The sequence below is a fragment of the Centropristis striata genome, chromosome 7, assembly GCF_030273125.1.
Source record: "Centropristis striata isolate RG_2023a ecotype Rhode Island chromosome 7, C.striata_1.0, whole genome shotgun sequence".
Lineage (NCBI taxonomy): Eukaryota > Metazoa > Chordata > Actinopteri > Perciformes > Serranidae > Centropristis > Centropristis striata.
In genome coordinates, this window is record NC_081523.1 from 26946773 (window position 1) to 26972067 (window position 25295).

The 25295-nt window shown below is 38.0% G+C and overlaps 2 protein-coding genes across 3 annotated transcripts in view; both read left to right on the forward strand.

Annotated features, from left to right (window-relative positions):
- The window catches only part of adgrd1 (adhesion G protein-coupled receptor D1), a 39493-nt gene extending 33690 nt beyond the window's left edge, over positions 1-5803 (forward strand). For both annotated transcript variants that reach the window (XM_059338239.1, XM_059338238.1), the window contains 7 exons: positions 225-291; positions 567-633; positions 1407-1498; positions 1600-1726; positions 2633-2674; positions 3320-3412; positions 3505-5803. In XM_059338239.1, coding sequence (XP_059194222.1) covers positions 225-291; positions 567-633; positions 1407-1498; positions 1600-1726; positions 2633-2674; positions 3320-3412; positions 3505-3600 — 584 coding nt within the window. In that variant the 3' untranslated portion in view covers positions 3601-5803. The remainder of the gene's footprint in view (positions 1-224; positions 292-566; positions 634-1406; positions 1499-1599; positions 1727-2632; positions 2675-3319; positions 3413-3504) is intronic.
- A 2558-nt stretch (positions 5804-8361) lies between these two features.
- ulk1a (unc-51 like autophagy activating kinase 1a) lies at positions 8362-25237 on the forward strand. Its single transcript, XM_059337179.1, has 28 exons — positions 8362-8394; positions 8577-8838; positions 8934-9026; positions 9116-9157; positions 10357-10389; positions 10508-10544; positions 12953-13126; positions 13769-13842; positions 13937-14038; positions 15706-15764; positions 17354-17436; positions 17530-17580; positions 17679-17767; positions 17927-18083; positions 18195-18255; positions 18429-18518; positions 19452-19577; positions 19675-19811; positions 20115-20215; positions 20494-20618; positions 20871-20986; positions 21308-21433; positions 21824-21966; positions 22101-22276; positions 22368-22486; positions 23614-23771; positions 23894-24029; positions 24171-25237. Exons 2-28 carry the CDS (start codon positions 8749-8751, stop codon positions 24218-24220), a joined length of 2748 nt encoding a protein of 915 aa, XP_059193162.1. The 5' UTR covers positions 8362-8394; positions 8577-8748; the 3' UTR covers positions 24221-25237.
- Positions 25238-25295: the final 58 nt, after the last annotated feature.

Sequence of the window (25295 nt, forward strand, 5' to 3'; positions counted from 1 at the left end):
GGAAAATGTTTACTGAGGTAATAAATCAAGTGAGAAGCATGGTCATTTTCTCATAGACTTCTATACAATCCGACTTATTTTTGAAAGCAGCGAAGTCAACCCCTTCTGCCTATGAAAAATAATTAACATTGAAAGCATACAGTTTGTTAATCCAGTCATGGATACAATCTGATCTGGTTTAGTGAATATGTAACATGTGCGTTTGTACCTTTGTTTATTTTCAGGCGCTCCATTGGTGATATGTGTGGTGTCCATGACATCAGCCCTGAACAGTTATGGTGAGGTTGACAAGTAAGTATGACCTGCCCTTTTTTTTTAAATCATAGGAATTATATGGAATTCATTGTATCCCATCAAAGCTTGATGCATTGCATGAGAATGACATCACATGTGGAATAACTTGGAACCATCAACTGTGTTCAATGTTATTCAAAAGCTTTTAGATTCACAGTACCTACACATGTCATTCCATATTTACATTACAGCATTATAGCCTTTTTTACTTGGAAGGGAACACGGTGTGATTTTTTTCTTTTTTACCCTTGCCCCTGTCCTTGCTTTTTCAGCTGTTGGCTGTCACTGACGAATGGAGCCATCTGGGCATTTGTGGCACCGGCTCTGTTTGTCATTGTGGTGAGGAATTTGCAACAATTAGCATCTGTAATTTTTTACAGTTCCCAATGTGATAAGTAATTTGATCTAGGATTAAATCTATATTCATTGTAAACTTGTATTCTAGTTGTGGAGGGAAGAAAAAAAAAATCTGCTACTATCTATGCTACTTGTGTCTAAGGTTGCAAAGAGGTGGGAAAGTTCCGGTAAATTTCCTGAAACTTTCCATGGGAAGTTAAGCTGAGGAATTTTGGAAATATTCAAAATAAAAAACATGACATTTCAAGACATTTATTTGTAAGAAGAACTTCATCAAGCTTTTATTATTTCACTGCAAAATCAATCCCCCCCCCCCAACCACCACCTCATTCAGAAATCCCAATATTAAATGAAAGAAATGAAAATAGACCCTCTCCCTCCCAAAAAAGTCCCATTAAGCATGTAAATGTTGAATGTACATGTGATGGAGGAATGCACAGTGAATGTAGGGGGCGTGGCCTTGGCAGGGGCGTGGCCTCAGCAGCCCTGCAGTAAGCAGTGTGCTATGTGGTTGTGATTGAGGAACAGCAGGTATTCAAGTGTACCTGCATGAAATCTTCTTGTTTTAGTCAAGATACTGGTAAAATATATTTTCCCAACTATATTTAAGTTCCCTGTTAGGTGCCAATTTTCAATTTTGTTAATTCACTGTTTATTCCCATAAATTCCAATGGAAAGTTTCCAACTTTGGAAATTCCAAGAATTTCGTAACCCTACTTGTGTTAAATGTGTTTAACCTCTTTTCTGATTTGCAGGTGAATATTGGCATTCTGATATCTGTGACCAGGATCATATCCAGAATCAGCGGAGAGAGTTACAAAGTTCATGGAGATGCCAATGCAGTCAAGTAAGTTTATTTGTTTTCATGATCAGACCAAAGCTCTATTCATGTTTCTCTTTTATTTAAAGCTAATAATATAAAACGGTTGTCTCATGTTATGTTTGAAGGCTGACAGTGAAGGCAGTGGCTGTGCTCTTGCCTATACTCGGCATTTCCTGGATCTTTGGCGTTCTCGCTGTCAACACACACTCTTTGGCCTTCCTATATATTTTTGCAGTATTCAACTCATTACAAGTAAGTTCTTTGCTATGGGATCTTTGGTAACACTTTCTATGAAGACTACATCTATAGTGCATTATAAGCGCATTCATAGTGAATTATAATGCTCATTATAATCAATCATAATGCATTATGACTGCACTCATAAACACATATAAAGCTTCATGATGCACTATATCAACAGTTATAAATATAGCTTATAATGACTTATAAATCCAAGTGTCTTATAAATCCAAGAGTGCTCTTGACTGGTTATAAACTACAGGCTGACTGATGAGGCTTATAATACATTACAACTACTCATACCCCTCTATACACACACCTCAACAATCAATTGTTATAAGGACTCATAGGATGCCATAAGTATAAATAATGACTTATGATGCAGCATAGCTTCTTTTAAATGCTTGAAAATGTGTTACACTTTACTTAACGCCAACAATGAAACATCATGATTAGCTATACTGCATTATAGATGCGTCTATATGAACCTCACTTTACTTAAAGCATACATTGATCATTTATTTATACTTATGGCATTCTATGAGTCCTTATAACAATTGATTGTTGAGGTGTGTGTATAGAGGGGTATGAGTAGTTGTAATGTATTATAAGCCTCACCAGTCAGCCTGTAGTTTATAACCAGTCAAGAGCACTCATAAGACACTTGGATTTATAAGTCATTATAAGCTATATTTATAACTGTTGATATAGTGCATCATGAAGCTTTATATGTGTTTATGAATGCAGTCATAATGCATTATGATTGATTATAATGAGCATTATAATTCACTATGAATGCGCTCATAATGCACTATAGATGTAGTCTTCATAGAAAATGTTACCGGATCTTTTTTTCCACTAAATAGTTGCATTTACTTGTGAAAATCCTGCTAACTTGACATTTTTCCTTTTCTTTAGGGGTTCTTTGTCTTCTTGTTTCACTGTCTTCTCAATTCTGAGGTATGCTGCTAAATATATGAGTTTTGACATCTCAATCTTGTCTATACATTAAACAGCCAAAATTTAATTTAACCTCTGTTGCAACATATAGACTGTAATATGACTGTAATAATGGCCAATTCTTTAGAGTGTCTTTTCAATTGCTGAACAAGACAATTTTTGGTGACCAAATATTACAATTATCTTTCATGAACTGAAAACACAATGTGAAAGTTAAAAAAACTAGTCAAAAAACAAGTTCAAGGCTATTTAAATGTACTCGGTACCATAGCATTGCTACGTCTATATCCTGCTTTATTGTCTATTTTACTCTAAACGGGACGATAATTTACAACATAAACATCATGCTGTATTGAAGAAGACTTGAAGGTATCGAGTGAAACTATAAAAGCAAAATCTTCACTGAAGTAATAAATCAAGTGAAAATTAGGGTAATTTTCTCATAGACTTCTATATAATTTGATTTATTTTTGCAACCAGTGGAGCTCCCTGCTGGTCATTAGAAAAAATGCAGGTTTAGGAATTTCCACACAAGCTTTACTTCTAACACCAGGAGGCATGATCCACCTCTTTTATAAAGTCTGTGTCGCAACCCCTATTTCTGGTATCTTTCACCAGTATCTGTTATGACACTTCTTTCTTTAGGTCAGAGCTGCTTTCAAACACAAAACCAAGGTGTGGTCTCTTACCAGCAGCTCCATTCGAAACATCAATGTGAAGCCATTCAACTCTGACATTGTGAGTGCGGATGTTAGAGATTTGCCCTAACAAAAAAAGCACTATTATACTCTTAACTGCTTGAGTCTAATATTCTCCTTCCCATCCTCTAGATGAATGGAAACAAGGAGGGTGTGACTCCCACCAAGATGAACACTTGGGACAAAAGCACCAACTCTGCCAATCGAATTGACCTCTCCGCTGTGTAGAACCATTTGTGGCAGGAGATCAATCCAAAGTTCACTAGTGTAGAATGACAAACACTGGCCAGAGTATTCTTCCACTGTGTTATGTAATGAATTGGACACTCATCTGTTCAAGTGAAAGTGATACCAAAGGAAGTGCTGTGTAGCTGATTTATAGCTTCACCTTTGAAGACAAACAGACTCTAAGGACTGTGCCTTATTATTGTATCATAAAATGTGTTCCCAAAAACAAGAGCAGGGATTTCTGAGGAGGTCAGCGAGAGTCTTAACATTCAGAGGTTCAGAATGGATTTTCTAGATTTACCTGATGCATGGTCCATTTGTATTTAATTGTGGTTGATTTAATAATTGGAAAAGGAATAGTATAATATTTTTGGAAATTATGCCTATATGTTTTCTTGCTGAGAGTTAGATGAAAAGACTTTGCTGGTTAGGTTAGCTTATCTTAGCTTAGCACAAAGACTGTAAATGTGAAAATATTTAGCCTGTCTCTGTTCACAAGTGATAAAATCCACCTGCCAGCACTTCTAAAGCTTATTGATCAACTTGTTTTATCTCTTCATTCAATCAGTTTCAATACAGAAGTGTAAAAATGACACATTATGGTTCTACCCTACCGTTATGTGCTGGACTAGCTAGCCAAGCTAGCTGTTTCCATGTTTATGCAAAGCTAAACTCAAGTCTTCTGCTGCTGGCAGCATATTTATGCCATGTGTCCAATGCATGGTGTGACTCGATTCATCTTGTTTTTGATACCAGGTCCTTTTCTCTATTTTTTTTCCACTGCGACCCATGCGATTCTCAGCTGGTCGCCACGTGAAATTGTGGTGAGATCATCTTCAAAGTGACACTCACTGAATCCTTTCATCTGCACCAAACAGAGGAACTGCTGCACCTCATTAATTATATGGCATAGAGTAAATAGTACGTCAGGGGGGATTGTACAGCATAGTTTTGCGGGCTGTCATTCGCCAATTGCCAAAATTGTGGTTGCTATTGACGGCAATTTAAAATCACTTATGACAATTCTCTCTGGCAAATCAGTGGTCTGCAGTGTTTTAGCTCCATGTTCTAGTATTGGCTCAGCCTGTTTGATATGACATTAGTGTACAGACGAGTGGTAGCAATCTTTTCATTGAACTCAGCAAGAAAGCAACTAAGCTTACTCCCCAAAATGTCAAAAACATTCCCATTAAATCACAGTTGTTTTGACATGTAATTTGTATGACACAATAGAATAGAGCTATTACATCTACTTTAATTTACTTGCAGAAAATGTAACTAACATTTTAGATATGTTTTTTCAGGGTGTGGTTGCATACAAAAACATAAACTTGGATGGAAAAGACACAGGAAAGCAGCATATTTCCCTAAATATAGACTTTGATTCATGCCATGAAAAAACAATGGCACAATGGTTTCATTGACTGGTAAAGTATTCATCGTCACCAAGATTCACCTGGTTCATACTGCTTTGATCCAATGTTGGGGACAACGCAACTCAAGAACTGCATGAAAACAATGGATGAAGTTGTAGTGAATTAGACCCGATGTCATTCTGATATAATGTATTTATTTATTTTGTGATCCGTGTCTTCTGCAAAGTGCCACAGCTCAACAATCAGTATGTTTATTGTTAAATTCTATGTCTATTTGTGTCTCTCTTAAATGAACTGGTATATTTGCAGTACCTCACATCGTAGTAAGCTGCAGTATGTTAGGCTTTTTGAGGAATAGTGAATACTGGTTGTTTTTTGGACACAATTCTGTGAAGTTTTATGGTGTCTAGTTATTTCTGTTGCTAATTTCTTTTACATTTCCGTACATTTTTTCTACAATGAAATATGTTCTACAACAGAGGGACTTAATAGGGTTATTGCTTTTTTTTTCTTAAAATACTGTGAGAATGGAGGGAGATGGCATATTTTTAAATGTCATTGATCTTACACTGTACCAGCATTAAGTTTCCTAAAACAGGATTTACTGTAAGTCACTCTGCGCTCACTATTCATGACAAATTTAAATATTTCAAAATGTCTATGCTTATATGGCTTTTAATGATTGTTGTCTTATGGTACTATGGTTTGTGCTTTCAATTATCTTTATTATAAAACGTTCATGACAAGAAATCAGTGTAATCTTTATTACATGACTTTCACCATCATGTTCACATTACAACATGTGACCCGCAACTCTGCCATTAACCCTTTATCAGGCAAAGAACTATATTTGGTACCTTCAGGTAATATTTCGAGAAAAAAGTTGCAAATTTACTAGATTAAAGTGGCAAATCTACAAGAAGTGTGAAAAAGCTACTTTTTCCTCCCAGATTCACCACTTTAACCCTTAATAGAGCACTCATTGAAATTCTTGCAAATTCCAAATTTCAACCCTAGAGAATATTGGAGGATATTACATACTGCTAGAATGTGTGAAAAAACCATACGAAAATAATATTTTGAGAAAGAAGTTTACGAGATTAAAGTGGCAAATCTACGAGAAAAAAATGCGCAGATTTGTGAGATTTATTAAAGTGAAAAAAAAAATCCTTTTTTCCCACTTTTTTCACGTGAATCTGTGACTTTTTTCACGCAGGTTTGCCACTTTAAATCTCTTCAATGTGCCACTTTTTTTCTTGTAGATTTGTCACTTTAATCTAGTAAATATGCAACTTTTTTCTCGAGATATTACCTGAAGTTACCAAATATAGTTCTTTGCCTGATAAAGGGTTAATTATGCTATTTGATGGATACTTACATGTGTGTACCTGTGAATTATACCATATTTGATCAATTTTTGGTCACAACCAAGGTATTGGTAAATGGACCTGCACTTATATAGGGCTTTTCTAGTCGCTTTGCTACCACTCAAAGTGCTACCCTAAACGGTGCCACCTGCCACCATTGGGAATTCACACTGATGAACACAGCATTTGGAGCAATCTGGGGCTCAGTATCTTGCTCAACGATACTTTGACATGGTTGGCTGCCATGTTTAGGGATCGAACCACCAACCATCCGATCAGTAAGCGACCACTCTACCAACTGAGCCACAGCTGCCCCACTGAGCCACAGCCGCCCCGAATTGTTCAAAGTGTTCACATTTTTATTGTCAGTCTTAAAAACAATACTCAGGTGTCCATATGTACATTGAAATATGTTTTGCTTGCTGCAATAATTCCTCTTGTTTCCATTCCAAAGTTTATATGAAGATCGTATGAGGCTTCAGCAGTCCAGATTAAACGACAAATCAAATGAGTATTCTCTCTTTATGTTACTATTCCTCCACTCAACCTCAGCAAGAAAACACTGAAGACTGGAGAAAAACAAAGGAAATATACTGAAAAGACAAAAACTTCGGAAGAGATCCACATGATTTGATTAACTCAGACTTCTGCGGCCACATATTAGCTTCAGATAAAGATGGGGATATGTTTTACTATTATTTTTTACACATAACAAAGACTACTGATTGTGTTACCCATCAATTACATTGGAGGTATATAGATTAATCACTTTATTAATCCAACAATGGGGAAATTCAACCTCTGCATTTACCCATCCTTCTTTTTTAACACAACTGAACACACCATGCAAGGAGCAGAGGGCAACACATTACTTCGCTTGCTCACCTGTCGGTCCTGGGATTCGAACCGGAGACTCTCCAGTTACAAGTCCGATTCCTACATACACAGACCTAAGCAGTAGGAATGATAACAGTGAGCAAAACCTATTTTGATGTACAGATTGGGAAAATGATATCCTTTACACATACAACAACAAAAGTAGCCATGATACCATTGATTATGTGATGTGTTGGCACAAATGGCCATACATGTCTTAAAATGCATTGTGTCAGCACAGAACATTGGGCCTAAATGGACTACAAAAAACCTGGAGGGACAAACATTTCCGTAAAATGTTTAGTAAAGGGGTAACTTGTTTTTGGCTTCATACTGAATAAAGACCTTCAGAAGGAACTTTAACTGAACCCTATAACTACATTGTAGTGACCCGATTGCTATTGTTAGACCATGTGCCTCAGGGCAGATGGAGAAGTGGTGGTAAACTTGATGTTGTTTATGGTAATTTCTTTAAATACCTCTTATCTTTGTTTAATTTGGGTGTTTGTACATGCACAGTTTTGACCGATGAAAATATAATTTTATCACACATACAGGAGCAAATAATGTGTTGTGCTGCTAGACACCTAAAATAAAACCACCATAACACAGCTCCTTCCACACATATATACAAGCACTTATAAATACAAAGTACACGCACACTTACACACACACACACTCACACACACACATACGCATCTATAGCATTTACATACAATTCCCCCATTGGTCTGTCTGTCCGTCTGTCTGTCTGTCTGTCTGTCTGTCTGCTGATTTGCTTATCAGCATACATGTATGGCCACACAATAACCCTCCTCATACTTATTAATTAATCAGAAATCAATGTTAACAACAACTGGTGTTGTAAATATCTACTCTTTATTATTATTTTTAATAATTTGCTTATTTTCTGTTTAAGTTGTTTGACCTCTTCTTGTTCTGTAAATAAAAATAAAGTTGTCCTCCAAAAGTGTGTGTGGGGGGGGGGCCAAAAAAAGAAAAAAAAGAAAATAGCTCCTTCGTTATTTAACGTTTAAAAATAAGTCTTAGCCAAATTAAGACATTGAATTGCAAGTTAACGAGGTGCCCCTGAAGGCATCATCATCAAGCCGCTGCCTGTGTGTTTGCGCATGCTCGCCGTGAGATATGAATAACTCGAGCGTATGGGCAGATAGGTGAGTAAGTCAATATTATCTGAGCTTAGTGTCTGAAAACAAACAGCGTTTGACACTACATCGACTTTTTACTTCTCCCGGTTGTAGAAAAGTACCAGGGACTTGTGTCGCTAATATTTTGTTTGCATACAGTTTATTTATACGTACGCTGTTGTTGTTTTATTTACTTTTTGTGTTGACAGACGTCTTCGTCATGCTATCATCAACATTCTCTTCGAATATGAAGCTTGTCACGTGTGAAGACAGTATTTTCCATCAATGAAATGGGATTTACCGGCACGAGGGAAGTGTCGTGGGACAGTACAGTTGGAAAATCCACCTCTTAATACTTGAACGCGTTTGTTTTTATTATCCATGGAGTCTGTTGGGAAGTTTGAGTTCAACAGGAAAGACCTGATTGGTCACGGCGCCTTTGCAGTTGTGTTCAAAGGCAGACATAAAGAGGTAACTGTTATATCTGAGACAAATCTGTCCTGTCATTGCTGATGAATGTAAGGTTGGTGTATTTATTATATCCTGCTTGTATTTTACTTTTCAAGAAGCGTGACTGGGTAGTTGCTGTGAAATGTATCAACAAGAAAAACCTGGCCAAATCTCAGTCTTTGCTTGGCAAAGAAATCAAAATATTGAAGGTAATGAGTTAACTTTTAATGTTGCAGCATATTGTGTGTCAGGCTTTCTGTGTACCTTTTCCTTCTAATGTTTTCTCCACCTCTTTTAGGAGCTGAAACATGAAAACATTGTCAGACTACTTGACTATCAGGTAAAGACAGTTGTCTTCTCTTCCCCCCTCTCTGCTCTGACACACAGCAGCACAAACCTACAGTTTGCTTAGTAACCACATAATAATACACGTGCAGTGCTGTTGACTTTGCTGCCACATGTTGAAAATGTTGACATGTTGCCAACATCAAGCACCACTTGCTCCTGGGGTGTTGGATGTTGTAGTTTTTTATGGCGCTAGCAACCTCAATGACCCGAACTCGAGCTGTAGTTAATATTAGATAGAAGTTTTCTGTCTTCAAACAAAATATTCTAAGAGAGAAAACTGGGGCCTTAATAACATGATACTGATTGCTCACTATGAGTGTGTCACTGTATGACATAGACTAAATTAATACTTTTAAAGAGATCACACACAGCACAGGCAAATAACCATTTGCATGGATGTAGGTTTGCGTGAGTGTGTGTGCTTCCCTCTTCTCACCTTACTCACACCTGCCAGACATCAGAGAGGGCTGAGCCGACCTCTCACTGTTCCTGACAGATGGCAGGGTGCAGCCGGTTAAACAATGGCTTATAAAACACAGAGTCTGAGTGGCGTCTCACAGCAGACACGACAGCATGCAAGGCTAATGACTTTAAATGATACATTCTAGGTCAGGCTGTAGGAGCCTTTTGTAGACAGCAATGTGTTCATTTACCTGCAACAAGCTGCTCTCTGTTATCTTTTAGCGTGATACTGCATTTTAATAGCCACAGTGTTATTTGTACAAGTGGTAAACACTGCAATACACAGACTCTACTAGCTTTAACTGATATACAAGACAGAAAAAGAGGCACCCTCACTCATTACTTCAATCAGGTGGGACTGGCACCCTAATTTCTCACCCTTTTATCCCAACCCATGTCACCTCACCGCTCTGTGACTTTTTCAATGGTAATGAAGTGGGGTGCCAAATTCTGGAGGGGGCAAGATGGGGTACAGTTTCAGGCCCCTGAGATAACTCTTGTCAGGGGGGCCAGAATTTCTCGAAGTGCCACTGGTGGCGGGCCAAATAGAGTCAGCCTAGTCCAAGATGGGCACAGCTGTTAAGACATTGATTAATTGTTGCTGTAATTCCACATCTCTACATAAAGTAAATGTGATTTATGTTGTCATTTTTTTACACTTTCAATTAGATTGTAGTTGCTATACCTTTTGAAAATGATAATCAGCATTTTATTTTGTTTTATCAACAGGAAATGGGAGGATGTGTATATCTCGTCATGGAGGTGAGTTGTGTTACAAATGGTAATGCTTGTTGTGTTGAAATAGCAATGCAAATCACATGCATTAACAAAGCACTATTGTCAAAGCTTTTATTAAGTCTTCTTTGTCTCATCTTTTCAGTACTGCAATGGCGGTGACCTGGCAGAGTACCTTCACTGTAAGTTTACTACATTCTGCAGAGCTTAAAGGGATAGTTTGATTTTGTGAAGTGGTGTTGTATGAGATACTTATCCATCATGAGTGTATTTCCCACAGTAGTTGGCTCTTGGCATGCCCTCAGATTCCAGGAGAAGGCTGGAGAAGCAACAGCAAAACATATTTTAGCCACCTAAAAAAAGATCATTATCAGTTTAAGTGTATACTATATTTAGAGCCCTTTCCAGTGGGGAAGTGAAGCAGTTATGTTTACCAGACTCCTTTGACAAAACCAGTAATTTCACCTTTCAGAACAAAGGAGTTGCTGGTCTACCGCTACCATAATAACCCTTTAACACCAAAACCACACAATAACACAAACTAACTTGGTGATTGAGGTCCAGCAACCATGTTCTGTGAGGTAAATTATGTTTTTGTCAATGCAGTCTGGTGGCTTTCAGGAGAGCATAAATGGACATAACAGCTCCAGTTTCCCATCGGAAAAAGCTGTAAAATAAAGTAGTGAAAGTATTCAAATATGGCTTACACTCAAACTGATAATGATTTTATAAGGTGGCTCCATAGCAGTTCATTGCTTAGTTTACGTGCTGGTACTCCAGCCTGCTTCTCTAAACGGGGGGAGTGCCGACCTCTGAGGATAAGTACCTCAACACTTCTGAATTCTGCACTATCCCTTCACCATAGCTTAGGTCTCACTACTGTAAAGTTTTCTGTTTCACCTGAAGTCTAGTGTGTTGCATTCAAGGAGCAAACTTACAGTTTGTTATCTGTAAGTATGTTTTCAGCAGCTTACTGTTGTACTGGCGGGTCAGTTTAAGAGGATTTGCTCAGCATTTTAGGTGTTTTGAAGGAATAGGGATTTTGAGGCTCAGAGCAGTACAACCATTGAATTCAGGTTTAAGGTTCCAACAGGTCAGGGGGTAAATTATCACTAATACCTCAAGTACTAAACCCAGATCAAATTAAACCACAAGCATTGGATTGAGATTAGTTTTTTCCCTAAGTTTTTACTACAAATTATGTAAAAAAACATTAATTCCCAGCTTGAGTTTGTTGTCTTCCCTTGTAATTTCACCACATTTAGATTCTCATAATTATATAAATATATGTATGATGATGCAGCTTTAGGTATCGAGTTGATTTTTCTCTGGCTGAATTTACGTCATTAGTGTCTATTCAGATGCTTATGTGTATCATTGGCCTATTTCTGCCACCTTGCCAGCGTCTCTTATTTTGTAGACTTATGTGCCTCTGCCAAGGATTCACATCCAGCTATTTGCAGAACAACACTCAGTCACACTTGGCAAGGTTCACGGAGCACCCACATGACCTCGCCCATCTGCCACTCACTTATCCCCTGTGCCCTGGTGGAAAAACACTGCAGCTAGAAATACTGAACGCACTGGGGAGGGGGGAGAGAGTGCTAGTATGTCAGACTGCCTTGACATTAATATCCAAATGAAGCCCCTCATAAACAAAATTCTCTTCCACGAAGTCTGACAGCGGTGACGCTGATGTGACTAGACTGGTGCATTTTCACCTTACCTTACTTAACAAAGTAAATCAAATATTTTAATCATTATTAATGTGAGCATTATTTTTCTAATGAATCATTACCATTACAACTTTCCTAAATCCAAGTTGACCAACAGTCCAAAAATATGTAGTTTAATGTACAGTCATGGAAAAAAGTTACTAGACCACCCTTGTTTTCTTCTTGCTTTCTTGTTCATGTAATGCCTGGTACAACTAAAGGTACATTTGTTTGGACAAATTTAATTAATTAATTTAAGAGCTGATATTTCTTGATAATAATCAAAATCAATAACAAGAAAACCATGGAAAATGACTAGATATCAGCTCTTAAATTAAACTCTTATGAGCTATTTTTGTTGTTATCATTATATTTTTTCAAACAAATCTACCTTTAGTTGTACCAGGCATTAAAACGAATAATAAATTGAAGAAAACAACGGTCTAATAATTTTTTCCATGACTGTACTAGAATATCAGAAGAAGCAGAACATATTCACATTTGAGAGGCTCAAGTCAGTACACTTTTTAGGCATTTGTGCTTAAAGTTACTTTAATGATTTATCAATAGTAAAAGTAATACTAGTAATGTTTTATTGATTGACTTATTGATTAATTGTTATCTCATCTGATCTCTAATAAGCACCACATTTTAGGATTTGTAGCTTCTTTGCAACAACATCCATATTTGAATCATTCTCTTCTGTCCTGGCTACATAAGAGTCTGGACATACATGGATGTGTACTGCAACGTGACTTACAAACTTTGCTTCACCTCTTTACGCGTATTTACTCCATGCAATATGATAGACCTTCTATATATTGCCATGCTGACTTCATCCAGTATCATTTGTATTTCATCCCTCTGACCCTCAGCTAAGGGCACGTTAAGTGAGGACACCATCCGAGTATTCCTGCAGCAAATGAGTCAGGCCATGAAGGTCCTGCAGAGCAAAGGCATCCTCCACAGAGACCTCAAACCCCAGAACATCTTGCTCTGCCACCCAGAGGGGCGCAGGTCCAGCCCCATCAATACCTGCATTAAGATAGGTAAGGACTTCACACCCCAGGGTATGAGAAGAAGTTTACATACGTCTGTGAAAATGCATTGGTTGTGGAGTTTTACTTAATTCCTAGCTGTACACACACACACACACACATACACACACAGACACGTACACACAAATCCTTGTACCCTAACTTGGACCTAATGGGAAACATAATCTTAAAACCAAGTCTTAAACCTCAAACAGGCCTTTGTAGAATTAAAGACTGGCCAAAATATCCTCACTTCCCAAAAATGTCCTTACTCTGTTGATTAAAAACTTGTTCCGGTCCTCACTATGTAGGAAGTACAAGTAAACACACACACACACACACACACACACACACACACACACACACACATATTGTGTTTCCATCACTTTAAAAGGACATTACATTGACTTCAATTATTTTCCTGAAGTGTTTCCCCAACCCTAAACCCTAATGTTAAAACCTTCTTGAATTCTAGTCTTTACATGAGAATTTAATGATTTTTGTTATTGGGACTTGTATTTTGTCCCTATGAGGAAGGCATGTGCCCATATGCTGTGCAAACAGGTTTATGTCCCCACAACAGGAGTATCACACGGCCACACACACACACACACGCTACTGTATGTATCTCACTTGATTTCTCTCCCCCTCCAGCTGACTTTGGGTTTGCACGTCATCTCCAGACAAACACCATGGCAGCCACACTGTGTGGCTCTCCCATGTACATGGTGAGTATTAAAGTCTCTCGCTCTGGTTCCATGTGCCAACAAGGTGTAATGTCAGCATGTCTCTAAGCTGTAAGCTGTGTTTGTCTGGACACAGGCTCCTGAGGTCATCATGTCCCAGAACTATGATGCCAAGGCTGATCTGTGGAGCATCGGTACTATTGTGTACCAGTGTCTGACTGGAAAGGCCCCATTTCATGTGAGTGGCACTTAAACGAATAGAATATACATGTAACCTAACATAACATTGCACAAACATATACGGTTACAAAAACTACATCACTCTTTTTAGGTGTTTAGGTAAATGGATTTAGCAATTGGGCAACAAATACTTGTTGAAAACTCTTACGCAAGCACACGTTATTTTTGCTTTACTTCCTAGAAAGAGCAGACTCATTATTGTCAACACCAAACTGAACATGATGCAATGCTTACACAACACAGAGAAACATGAACCACAGCACCACCATTAAAAACCACCTGCCTGCTGGGTGACTCTCCCACATCTCCAGTGTTATTAGCTGGAAAATGCTGGAACAGCTTGACCACTTGTTAGGAAAGCAGGTTGTTTACAGACGGGGGGCATGCGGAAATGGCTGTGGGCCATTTCTTCCAACCCAAAGCAAATATTGTTTCACAACCCTGAGTATTACTTTCCACAGTTCACGTGGCTGCTCAACTGACAGCACTGGACTTTTATTTGCAGATTGCCTCAGTTGTGATCATATATAGACACGTGCTAATGTTTTGTCTCTTCTTTGGTCCCTTCCTTGTCTGAAGTCCATTTTCATCCTCATATACGAGCAATTAAAAAAAGAAAAAAAAACATCCTGTTGTTTGAACCTTTGTTCCTGTTGAAGTTATTTATGTTGCTATTTCCTAAGAAGAATTTTCCTTGAGTGACAGGGAGGATTGACTTCTATTTCTGCCAGGCAGCTCCGTCAGTTGTGATAAGTCCAAGGGTCAGTGTGAGGTTGGCTGCTGCTGATGTGGAGGATGTTTACTTTGCTGGCATCTCCGTGCATTCTACTTTGCTCTCAAATTGTTTTTCTAGTTTTCTTTTAAATGTGTAATGATGTAGTGAGATAAATAGTCAAACCTTCCTTGATCATTATTCAAATGTTTGTTTGTAAGGATGCAGGTGGATTTGTTAACATATTTTTATGTGAGGGCTGCTCCATTCGAGCAAAAAAATCATTATCCTAATTACTTAAGTTCATATTGTGATAACGATTTTTTAACATGATTTCTCATTGACATGGGCAACATAACACAACACTTTTTGATTTAAAAAAAAAAAAAAACCTGTATTTTTTTAAACTTTAAATATTATTCAACTGAAAAAATGTATAAAAATAAGATAAATAAATTAAATGTATAATAAATAATATATGAATATATATATTTATATGTACATACATTTAAATAAATTATATAAAAGTAATACATACGCATAAAATGGTCAAAAATAAATAAGATCAACTATGTTGTAGCATCAATGCACTTCAACAACCTGCTGAAAACTAATAAACATATTCACAATAATAATAAAGAAAAAATATTAAATACAAATTAATAAGATTTAATATTTTGTAGTGCACTGCCACAAATTAGTAAAAACTACTTAATTTAGGAAAACTATATTCAACATATTCCAGACAGTAATTCAGTAAAAACAGGTGAAAGTGCAGTGTTGTTAAAGAAAAGACAAAATTAATCATTAAAACAAAATAATTTGTTCATTCATCATCTTGTTTCCATAATTGTCTGAAGCCAAAATCTGAAATTATATTAATCACACAGCCCTAGTGTACAAGTAAATGTTCATTTTCTATTGTTACTTATATTTGTTTTGTATGTGTGTAGGCCAGCACACCGCAGGAACTTCGTCTGTATTATGAAAGCAACAGGACCCTCTTACCCAGGTGAGTGGACGACCCCACGGCAACACACATCTATACTGATACTGTCAACACAGACACACAGACACACGCACAGGAAGATGATAGGGGACATGTATACAGGCATTGCAAGGAGAACTGTCTTCCCTGCACTCAGTTTGCTTGTGTGTGTGTGTGTGTGTGTGTGTGTGTGTGTGTGTGTGTGTGTGTGTGTGTGTGTGTGTGTGTGTGTGTGTGTGTGTGTGTGTGTGTGTGTGTGTGTGTGTGTGTGTGTGTGTGTGTGTGTGTGTGTGTGTGTGTGTGTGTGTGTGTGAGAATGACATTTACACTCAGACTGTTAACAATCCACATGTAAGCATCCATACAGGCACGTGTGCATACATATTATTTCTCTAGAAATCCCACACTACTAAAAATAGTCAGACTGTGGAAGAAACATACAGACACCTGACAGGGCTGATCATCTTTCTCAATCAGACTCTCTTACACCGTTGCCATTTCAAAATCTAGCAAATGTGTAACACTACATTTTGTGTCCATATTCATCTATATGACATGTTATCTACAGTCATGGGAAAAAAATATTAGAACACCCTTGTTTTTTTCAATTTCTTGTTCATTTTAATGCCTGGTACAACTAAAGGTACATTTGTTTGGACAGATTTAATGATGATAACAAAAATAACTCATAAGAGTTTCGTTTTAGAGCTGATATCTAGTCATTTTCCATGGTTTTCTTGATAATGATTTTGGCTATTATCAAGAAACCCATGGAAAATGGCTAGATATCAGCTCTTAAATTAAACTGTTATTAGCTATTTTTGTTTTTATCATTATTATATATGTCCAAACAAATGTACCTTTAGTTGTACCAGCCATTAAAATGAACGAGAAAACAAGGGTGGTCTAATATTTTTTTTCCATGACTGTATGTGTAATCTGAATCTCTATATTTCTGCCCTGATATCAGTTGCCAAATGCCTTTACAATTACTTCTCTTGGCTATTTAAAGTCATTCTGATGCTCAGAACTTGGACCTGGAAAGTGTTCAAAGGGATTTATGGATTGTTTTCCTTCTGTTTTCACGGTGTACTTTGCTTTGACTGTGTATAGCTTGTGGCCGTGCTTATCTTATCTTTTGGAGTGATAAAGCCGAGTGATAAGACGCAGTGTTTCAGACACAGTGTTCGGACGCACAGTTTGTTGTTTTCTTGTCATTCTATATATAACCTGCTCCGAGCTGCCAGCTAGTGACCTGCACGGCTATCATTTTCCACATGACCCACATAGCTCCACACACATAAACAAACAGACAGGCACATACACACACACGCACAGTCGGTACTGACTCTGAGCATCATGATGCCCTGAGGTTTTGCACTGAAGCTGCAAATTAGATTGTAAATTTGCACATTTTACATCTCACTCTGAGCTTATGAAACACAAGTGACCTAAATATTACTTATTTTAAGACCACATATATTGTTCAGTGAACACACTAAAGCAATTTCAAAATATTAACATAATAAAAATAGATATAATATTAATATGTAGGCTATGCATACAACACAATGTATAAAACTGCTTTAATCTGCTTTCCCCTCTTTTCTCAGCATCCCAAAGGAGACTTCTAGTACCCTAAGACACTTACTGTTGGGGCTGCTGCAGAGAAACCACAAAGATCGGATCGGCTTTGGTAAACCTTTGCCTTTTTAACATTCAGAACCTGTTTTCTGAACTGTTTCTATTTTAAAAAGTCTCTCTTACATCTAAATCTTTACATTTGCAGATGAGTTTTTCCACCATCCTTTCCTTGACACAAGCTCATCCACAAAAAAATGTAAGGACTGTATCATACGTGTCTCTGTGCAGCTTAGAATCAATAAAGGTGCTGTAGCCAGGGTCCTAAAGCTTACATTTTTATGTTTTTTTTGACAGGCCTTCAAGGCCAAGTGCTCCCCTACCCCAGTTCAGGCTCGGCCAGTTCCTCTGGCAGCTCCTCCACATCCCATCCAGCCTCCCCTCAAGTATGTAAACCTCTCTGTAGTGGATTTATAAAACCAAATCCCTTGGTCAAGGATGTAAAATGTAAATGTCTTTAAAATAAATACAGTAAACTTTTGTTCCCTTTTTTATCTAACCTAGTTATAGTTAATGAAACAGTTCTTTATTTTACACTCTCTTAGCATTCCGATGGAGAAATGCACCGACTTCAGCCCAAAGCACGGTATTCCCCTACACAGGACAACCCGGGCTTCCTGCTGAAAGAAATAGCCAATCAAGACAGTAGGAAAACCTCATCCTACACAGAGGACTACGTTATGGTGCCTGCCCAGTTTCCAAGTAAGACTTTCCAAGCTTCACTCTATAGGTATCTGGGTTGTTTGTTTATTGTGCAGGTTTTTCTTCACATCAGCAAATGAGTCTGACTATTTCTGTTTTACTGCTTTGTAGGTGAATGCACATGTGAGGTTGAAGTTGGGTCACCCATTGAGAGTTGCCTGATATACAGTGGGTGAGTAGTCCCCCTGAGGGGTCCACATTATCGTATCAGTTAATCAGGATCAGGCAGTATTTGCTATTTCAAATTCATTTGAAAAAGATTATTTTTGATATGTAAAATGCATTGACAGTCATCATCTAACAGGGAAGTTTCCAAAGAGAGAGCTAACCAATATCTTTCTTTAGGAGTTCACTGCTGGTTGAAAGAGGTTCCAGAAACGCAGGAAAGACACCTCCACCCTCTCCCCTGCTCCACTCTCCCTCCAAGCCTGTTAGGTAAGAGAGAGGACCGGTTTAGATTTTGGTGGGTTAAAGATGAAAGTATTCTGAAAAAGATAAGTACCGTAAGTTGGATGTTAGCCTCAACCATAGATTGTATAGAAGAAGTGGACGTACCCATTGTGACATCACCCACTGGTTTGCGCACTTCCCTTTTTAAGCCTGGAAATTTGATTATAGGCTGTCACCATCTTGTTTTTTTAGAGCAAGACGTGACCATCTTTGGATGAGAGGGTGGAGCAGGGGAGGGGGATCATGCTAGGTTACAAGCTATTGCAATGCTAGCTTGATTGGCTCAGTGCGTCCATAGTTCACGTTAACTGTAATTTTGTTTTGGATGCTTTTTGTTAGCGAACATGGGCTTACTTTTAGAAAAAATTAACAGCTGAACAATACTGTTTCAGATGACCAAAATGATACTCTCATTAACTGAAATAACACTGTGAAAGAGTCAAAGTTCTAAGACGAAAACACTGACAACACCCTTAACCAAGTTCAAAGCCTCTATCCTGAGGATAACAATACCCTAATGCTTACCCATCTGCTTAATCATTTTACTCAAAATGGGACCATAACTAACTAATAAACATCATGCTGTGATTGAGAACATAAACTTATTTTGAAACATTTTAGTGAAGTAATAAATTAAGAAAAGACTTCTAAGCAGTTTGACTTCTTTTTGTACCCTATGAAGTTGCCCCCTGCTGGCAATAAGAAAGAATGCAGGTTAAGGCACTTCCACATTGGCTTCACTTTTCAGGCCCAGAGGTTGCTGCTTGGCTTAAAAAGTATTTATATTCTTTTTATGCTCAACATGAGTAATTATGGGTTTAGAACATGTACATTTACTTTTTGGGAATCCCACTGTTGTGTTTAATTGATTAATAAATACACATTCCTAAATCTTTGCTTCCTCTTTAATCCATACAGCAAGCCTGTTGGAATCAATGGCCCTAGGTTCAGCCCCTCTGTGCCCATTCCTGTCCCAACTCAAATCCACAACTACCAGCGTATGGAGCAGAACCTGCAACCTAGCGGCCTGCATGGCTCCACCAGGCATGTACAGCTGCTCAGCTGGATTTATCTGCATCCACTGCTACTCAGTGTCTTGTTATTCTTATGCCTTTATCTATCTATGTCTCGTGTCATTTAGGGTCACACTCTGCTGTGCTGGCAGCGGCTCCCCACAATGTGGAGGCTGCAGAGCTCCAAGTCCAGGGTTTGTCCTCAACTCAACTCCCCCTGAACTGGCAACTGGAGGAGCCCAACCACAACAGTCCTCCCCACCAGGTGGGCATCTCGATCAGCATTTGTTTCACCTATTTAGGGAGTGTTGGTTAAGCAGAACTCGCCATGTCACACTCCTCCAGTAATACACTACATGGGAATTTGTCAGTGCAATGACACTTGTTGTTGGCCACCAGGGCCATTTGGGTGTTTACAAAAATTCCACCATCTGAAATATGTCATGTTTGGTACATTCTGGGAGTTGTTTTGTGGTGATGTGTTGCTATTTAATTTTCTCTGTACCCAATTTCCCTCTGCCTGATTCATGGTTTAATGATTTAATCTTTGTGACACCCTGTATTCTAGTGGGAATGACCCCAAAGAACTCGGAGCAGACTCTCCCGTTTAGTACAAGAACTGGAGTGCTTGCTGGCTCTCCTGACAATCAGGTCACCTCCAATCCCAAGGTCAGCTTCTAAATCATTTATAGTACTACACAACAGCATGTGCATTTGTTCCACAATCCACACTGCATATTTACCTGTTCAATTTCTTTTCAACTTTGTTCAAAAGCGACTAATTCTTTCTATAAGACTTGAAAGAGTAAAAGAGCTATGAGCAGCACACAGAGTAGAATCAGATTATTCTGAAATCCAACATCACCCAATTGTATAGTATAGTATAGTATAGTATGTGTTAACAATTAGATTAAGTTTTAATGAGTTTATTTTCCTTTTTTAAACAGCAGGTTCAATCAAGAATGCTAAACCGCATCAGGACTGTCCCAGACCTGAAATCCCTTGATCCATCTGCTGCTTCCCAGACCAACCTCGGCAGGAAACCAGCTAATAAAAAGGGCCCTTTTAAAAGGTCGGAACAATATATTCTTATTCTTATTCTTATTCCTATTAATTTATTCATTAATTAACAGTTATATATGATTAGACAACCCGACAGCGGAATGAAATGTGAGTCTGTACACATTTATGGGACTAATAATTCACATTGGATTTACTAAGTCATTGATATGAAAACTTGACACCTGGAGATATCACACAGTATAAAATATTTACGAAATCTGATATATTATTAATGGTTCCTTTGGCTGTATTGAATGTCCAGATCACTGAGCACAGGCCGGCTGTCTGACATGCTACTGAAGGCGGCCTTTGGAGCTCACCTTCTTGAAGAGGAAAGCGATGAGAGCCTGAACAGTGAGAAAGGCATGGATATAACAGGTACCATTTGATTTACCAATAGTCAAAACTTCGTAGCCATTGTTGTAGCATAGAAAATATGGGCACGTATTTCCCAGCCAGTGTAGTTTAATGACCCTTTTTAAAGTCATGCAAAGAGGAGAATTTAATAATTATATTGGTATCAATACTTATTGTGAAATAAACACAAATGAGGTATTACTGTGTTGACAACAAGCGCTTAGTCTGTGTTATCTGCCTTGACCATGACCGTGTCATTTACTTGGCTGCGGTTCAGCTGGGCTACACTTACTAAATACATCTTACATTTATTACACTTAAACTTCTTATTTGCTCCAACAGCTCCACCTACTGGTTATCATAGAGGCTTTCAGTGCTCAGACAGCCCACCTCCTGCAGTTTTCACAATGGGTTCTCCATCCAGAGGAAACACTCCTCCTGATGCCGTGATGTCAAGGATGTTCTCAGGTAGATGTTCGAACTCCGCAGCTGGTGTCCTTTAATTAAGTTAATTTATGAGTGCTCTCTCCAGTAGAGTTCATTTAGAACACTTGTGCAAATTGAGTGAGGTATAGTTTTCTAATTAAAAGAAATATAATATTTCTTCTCCTATTTTTTTTGTCTGTGAAGATAAAGAGATTTTGATAAACTTTTTGTAAACTATGTTTTAGTTTCCTCTTTTTTGTTAGCAATATTGTATTTGAATGTGATGTGTAATAGAACAAACAGATTTTTTTCAATAGAAGTTTTAATAACAAAACAACACATAATAAGAGCATCCTGGTTATTGTAACCCTAAAACCTGTCATCAGTTACTCCACTGTTTCGGGTTCAGCTGCATTTTCTTCTTAAATGCAGGCTCCCCCAGCTACTGGCTACTGAACAGTCGCCTTCTCCAGGGAGGATGTCGAAGAAACTTTGAGAGTGAAGCCATGGACTCTACTCCTCACAGTAGCCTGGTCTTTCACCCTCCAGCGCTCCCAGAAGATACACTGATGGAGGTACAGATTAATACTGTGAGGTGAACCCTCCAGGTTGTTTTGACTTTTCAGTCATTTGCAGATGAACATAAAATACAGGAATTCTGATTCCACATGGACAGTTTCAATATTCACTGCATTTGTTCTTTTCACAGCCGGCTCATACAGATGCTCTGAGTGAGCTGCGTTTCACCTTGGCTTTTGTCCACTGTGTTATGGAATTGGCTTCTTCCAAGGACACAGGGCTGGATGCCATCAGCACTCCTGATGTTTCCTTTCTAGAGCAGAGCTTGGTGACTGATCAGATCAGCCTTCTAAGTAAAGAATGGAGGTGAGAGGAATGGAGCTTTTTACATTTTCTCATCTATTTTCCTCAAAAATCAGTTTCAAAATAATTGCTGTTTCTTGTGTGCATATTCCAGCTATGCAGAGCAGTTAGTGTTGTACATGAAGGTGGAAGAGTTCCTGTCATCAGCACTGCACACTGCTAGAGAGACTATCAAACAAGGCCAACTGCTTCCCTCTGCTACAGTCAAACAAGGTGAGTTTTGAATATCAAGCACTCTCCTTTTGTAGACTTGGAGGGTGTCTTTTAAATGTTTCTAGTTTGTATTTCTTCAGTAAAACTAGAGCTTTTGGGCATTATAGTCTAACTGAAAGCATTAAAGAGGGCAATTTGATCCGCCCGAGTAGTCTAAGGGTGAGAGCAGCAATCAATTAGTCGACTAATCAAATATTCGATCGACAAAAAATAATTGCCAACTACAAAGTAATGTGATATAATTGATTGATGATGATGATGATGATGATGATGAGAATCCATTATTTATGCACAATTTTTTCATCCAAAAATTCTTGAAAATTCAGTTTTGAGCCTCCAAAGCAAGAGTATTATTTGCTTTTCTCAGGTTTATATCATTTTAAACTGAATGTTTTGGGGTTTGGAACTGACAAAATTACATTAAAAGACATCACCTTGGACTTTGAGAAAACGAGGAAATAATCAGCCGATTATTAGATAATTAAAATAATTTAGTTGCAGCCCTAGTGAGGCCGTTTATTAGAATAGAGCATTTTAGTCCAGTCAAATGGGACAAAGTAATTACACTGAGGTGTGGACCAAAACAACAGCACCGAGACCTGTGAGAAGAGGTGTGTCGGTCAGTTCCAAAACACTCTGATGGTGGGAACATGATCTGACCTCAATCCAACTTTAAGCTCAATTGGTCCTGTAGCCAGGTGTAATTTGCATTCTGGGATATGGCAGAGCACATAAACTTTAGCAGCTTGCATTGTAGCAGTAGTAGCAGCAAACTGGACAATTGCATAGCAATGTTACTCTCACAGAAATGTGCTCCAGTCCAAAACACAGGTTATGTTCTATGTCTTGCTGTATATACTGTACTTTCTTGCTCCACCCCAGATACATCTAAACAATGTAAACATTTCACATGCTGTGAAAAAAGGGAATTAAGGGGGAAACGATCAACGTTTACAAACTCATCAACTGGTTCGTAGCAGAGCAAACAAACTAAAGGTGTAAAAACGCCATAACTGAGTGAGAATTGGCATTCCATGTTAAAATATGATATGATGAGAAGGTTGAGCTTGTTTTGTTGTTTTTGTAATAATATTAAAAAGCTCTGTGTACTGTATTCCTTTGTACAGTTATCAGAAAGCTGAATGAATCCTACAAGAGCTGTGTCACATACTGTCGCACCCTCAACAATCGCCTGCAGACCTTCTTGCTTGACAAACAGAAGCTCATGGACCGTTTTAATGGACTCACAGCAGAGAAGCTCATCTACAACCACACCGTGAACATGGTGAGCTCGCTTTACCGGAGAGGATGTTGAAATTCACTTCAAATCAGATTCTACTCAACGTCAGTATGCAATATTATTTTTGTCTTAATGTGTGTGTTTGTGTGTGTTCTTACTTTGTTCAGGTACAGTGTGCTGCTCTAGATGAGATGTTCCAGTATGGAACAGCATCAATCCAGCGTTACCACAAAGCCCTTTTGCTAATGGAGGGTCTGTCCCGAATCATCACAGAGCAGAAGGACATTGACAGCATCGATAAATGTATGTGACACCACTTTAACACATTAAAACAGTAGTTAAAATGCTAGAATGTCTAACTATAAATTAATTCCTCATACGATCTTTCTTAGGTTTTTACTAGATTTCATTCTAATCTGAATTTTTCAATCTCCCTTTTCTCAGGTAAGCAGTGTATTGAGCGACGCCTTTCTGCTCTGCAGACTCAACAGTAGCCATGAGCTCTACAACTGCAACTGCATTATCTTGCCTCATCCATCCACATTCAGTGTAGATGGATTCTCCAAGGCTGTCAGTAGACTTAAGCACTTTGATCTGTCTTAAGGGAAATGACCACTGGAGCATCTGCTCTTATCCCACCAGCCAGTCTCTAATTTTTACATAAATGCACAGAAAAGACTGGAAGTCTCGTTTTTGGACAAGTTCTTGAAGACAGATTGTGTCATGATTGTTTGAATACTTTGATCAGGTAAATTGTTCTCAGTATTTGTTTTGTTTTGTTACAGAATGTATCTGTTAGTGTGATAGTGTTTAGTAGTTTGCACATAGAGTACTCAATTTAAATAATAACTGATTGTTAATGTGTTGTACTTGAAACAAAAATTATTTCATTGTTTTCTCTATTTGAAGCGTTGGTGTACTGTAAAAGCTCGCTGGCCAACAGGAGTCAGAATGTTTTGGATGAGATGACCAAATGTGTAGCAGTAATAGTAAAAACTGTGCCTGCTTTTTTACATTTTTCATCACAGCAGAGTAGTGGATGTAATGAAAGTATGCTTTGACCTCATACAGAATAATTGTCTTACAGTACAATGAGCACATTTTAGACATTTGAATGAGATTTTAGTTTGACAACTGATCCAACAAAGCCCTCTGGCAGGTGATGTACTCAGTCATGAGTACTATAACTGACGTGAACTGCATGCCACATTGTTTAAATTTATCTGCTGTTTGTTTGTGTGTATGTGTGCACAATAGTTTGTTTGTTTTTTCCAGCTGTTTGGATAATTGTAAAAAGATTGGTAATTTGTGAATTAATTTGTATGTGATTTCACCTCATAGAACACTAGTTTATTACAAACACTAATTCAATATTTTGTGAAGATGTTAGTGCTAAAACAGAAGTTCATTAGAACATATCAAGTTGCCTTTTCTACTTTTATTTTATGACAGTCAAATTTGCCAAATGAATTGTTACACACTGTTTGATGAAAATAAATAATATTTATTGCTAAAACTATGGATTCTCTTCAAGTCTTTATTTTAGTTTGCATGATAATTAGTTTGCCT

Bases quoted from the DNA above. Each gene is read 5' to 3' on its own strand.
- ulk1a (XM_059337179.1), top strand. From the start codon at position 8,749: ATGGAGTCTGTTGGGAAGTTTGAGTTCAACAGGAAAGACCTGATTGGT. The intron at 10,390-10,507 runs GTGAGTTGTGTT...TCATCTTTTCAG, and splicing joins GTGTATATCTCGTCATGGAG to TACTGCAATGGCGGTGACCT. The intron at 21,434-21,823 runs GTAGATGTTCGA...TCTTAAATGCAG, and splicing joins GATGTCAAGGATGTTCTCAG to GCTCCCCCAGCTACTGGCTA.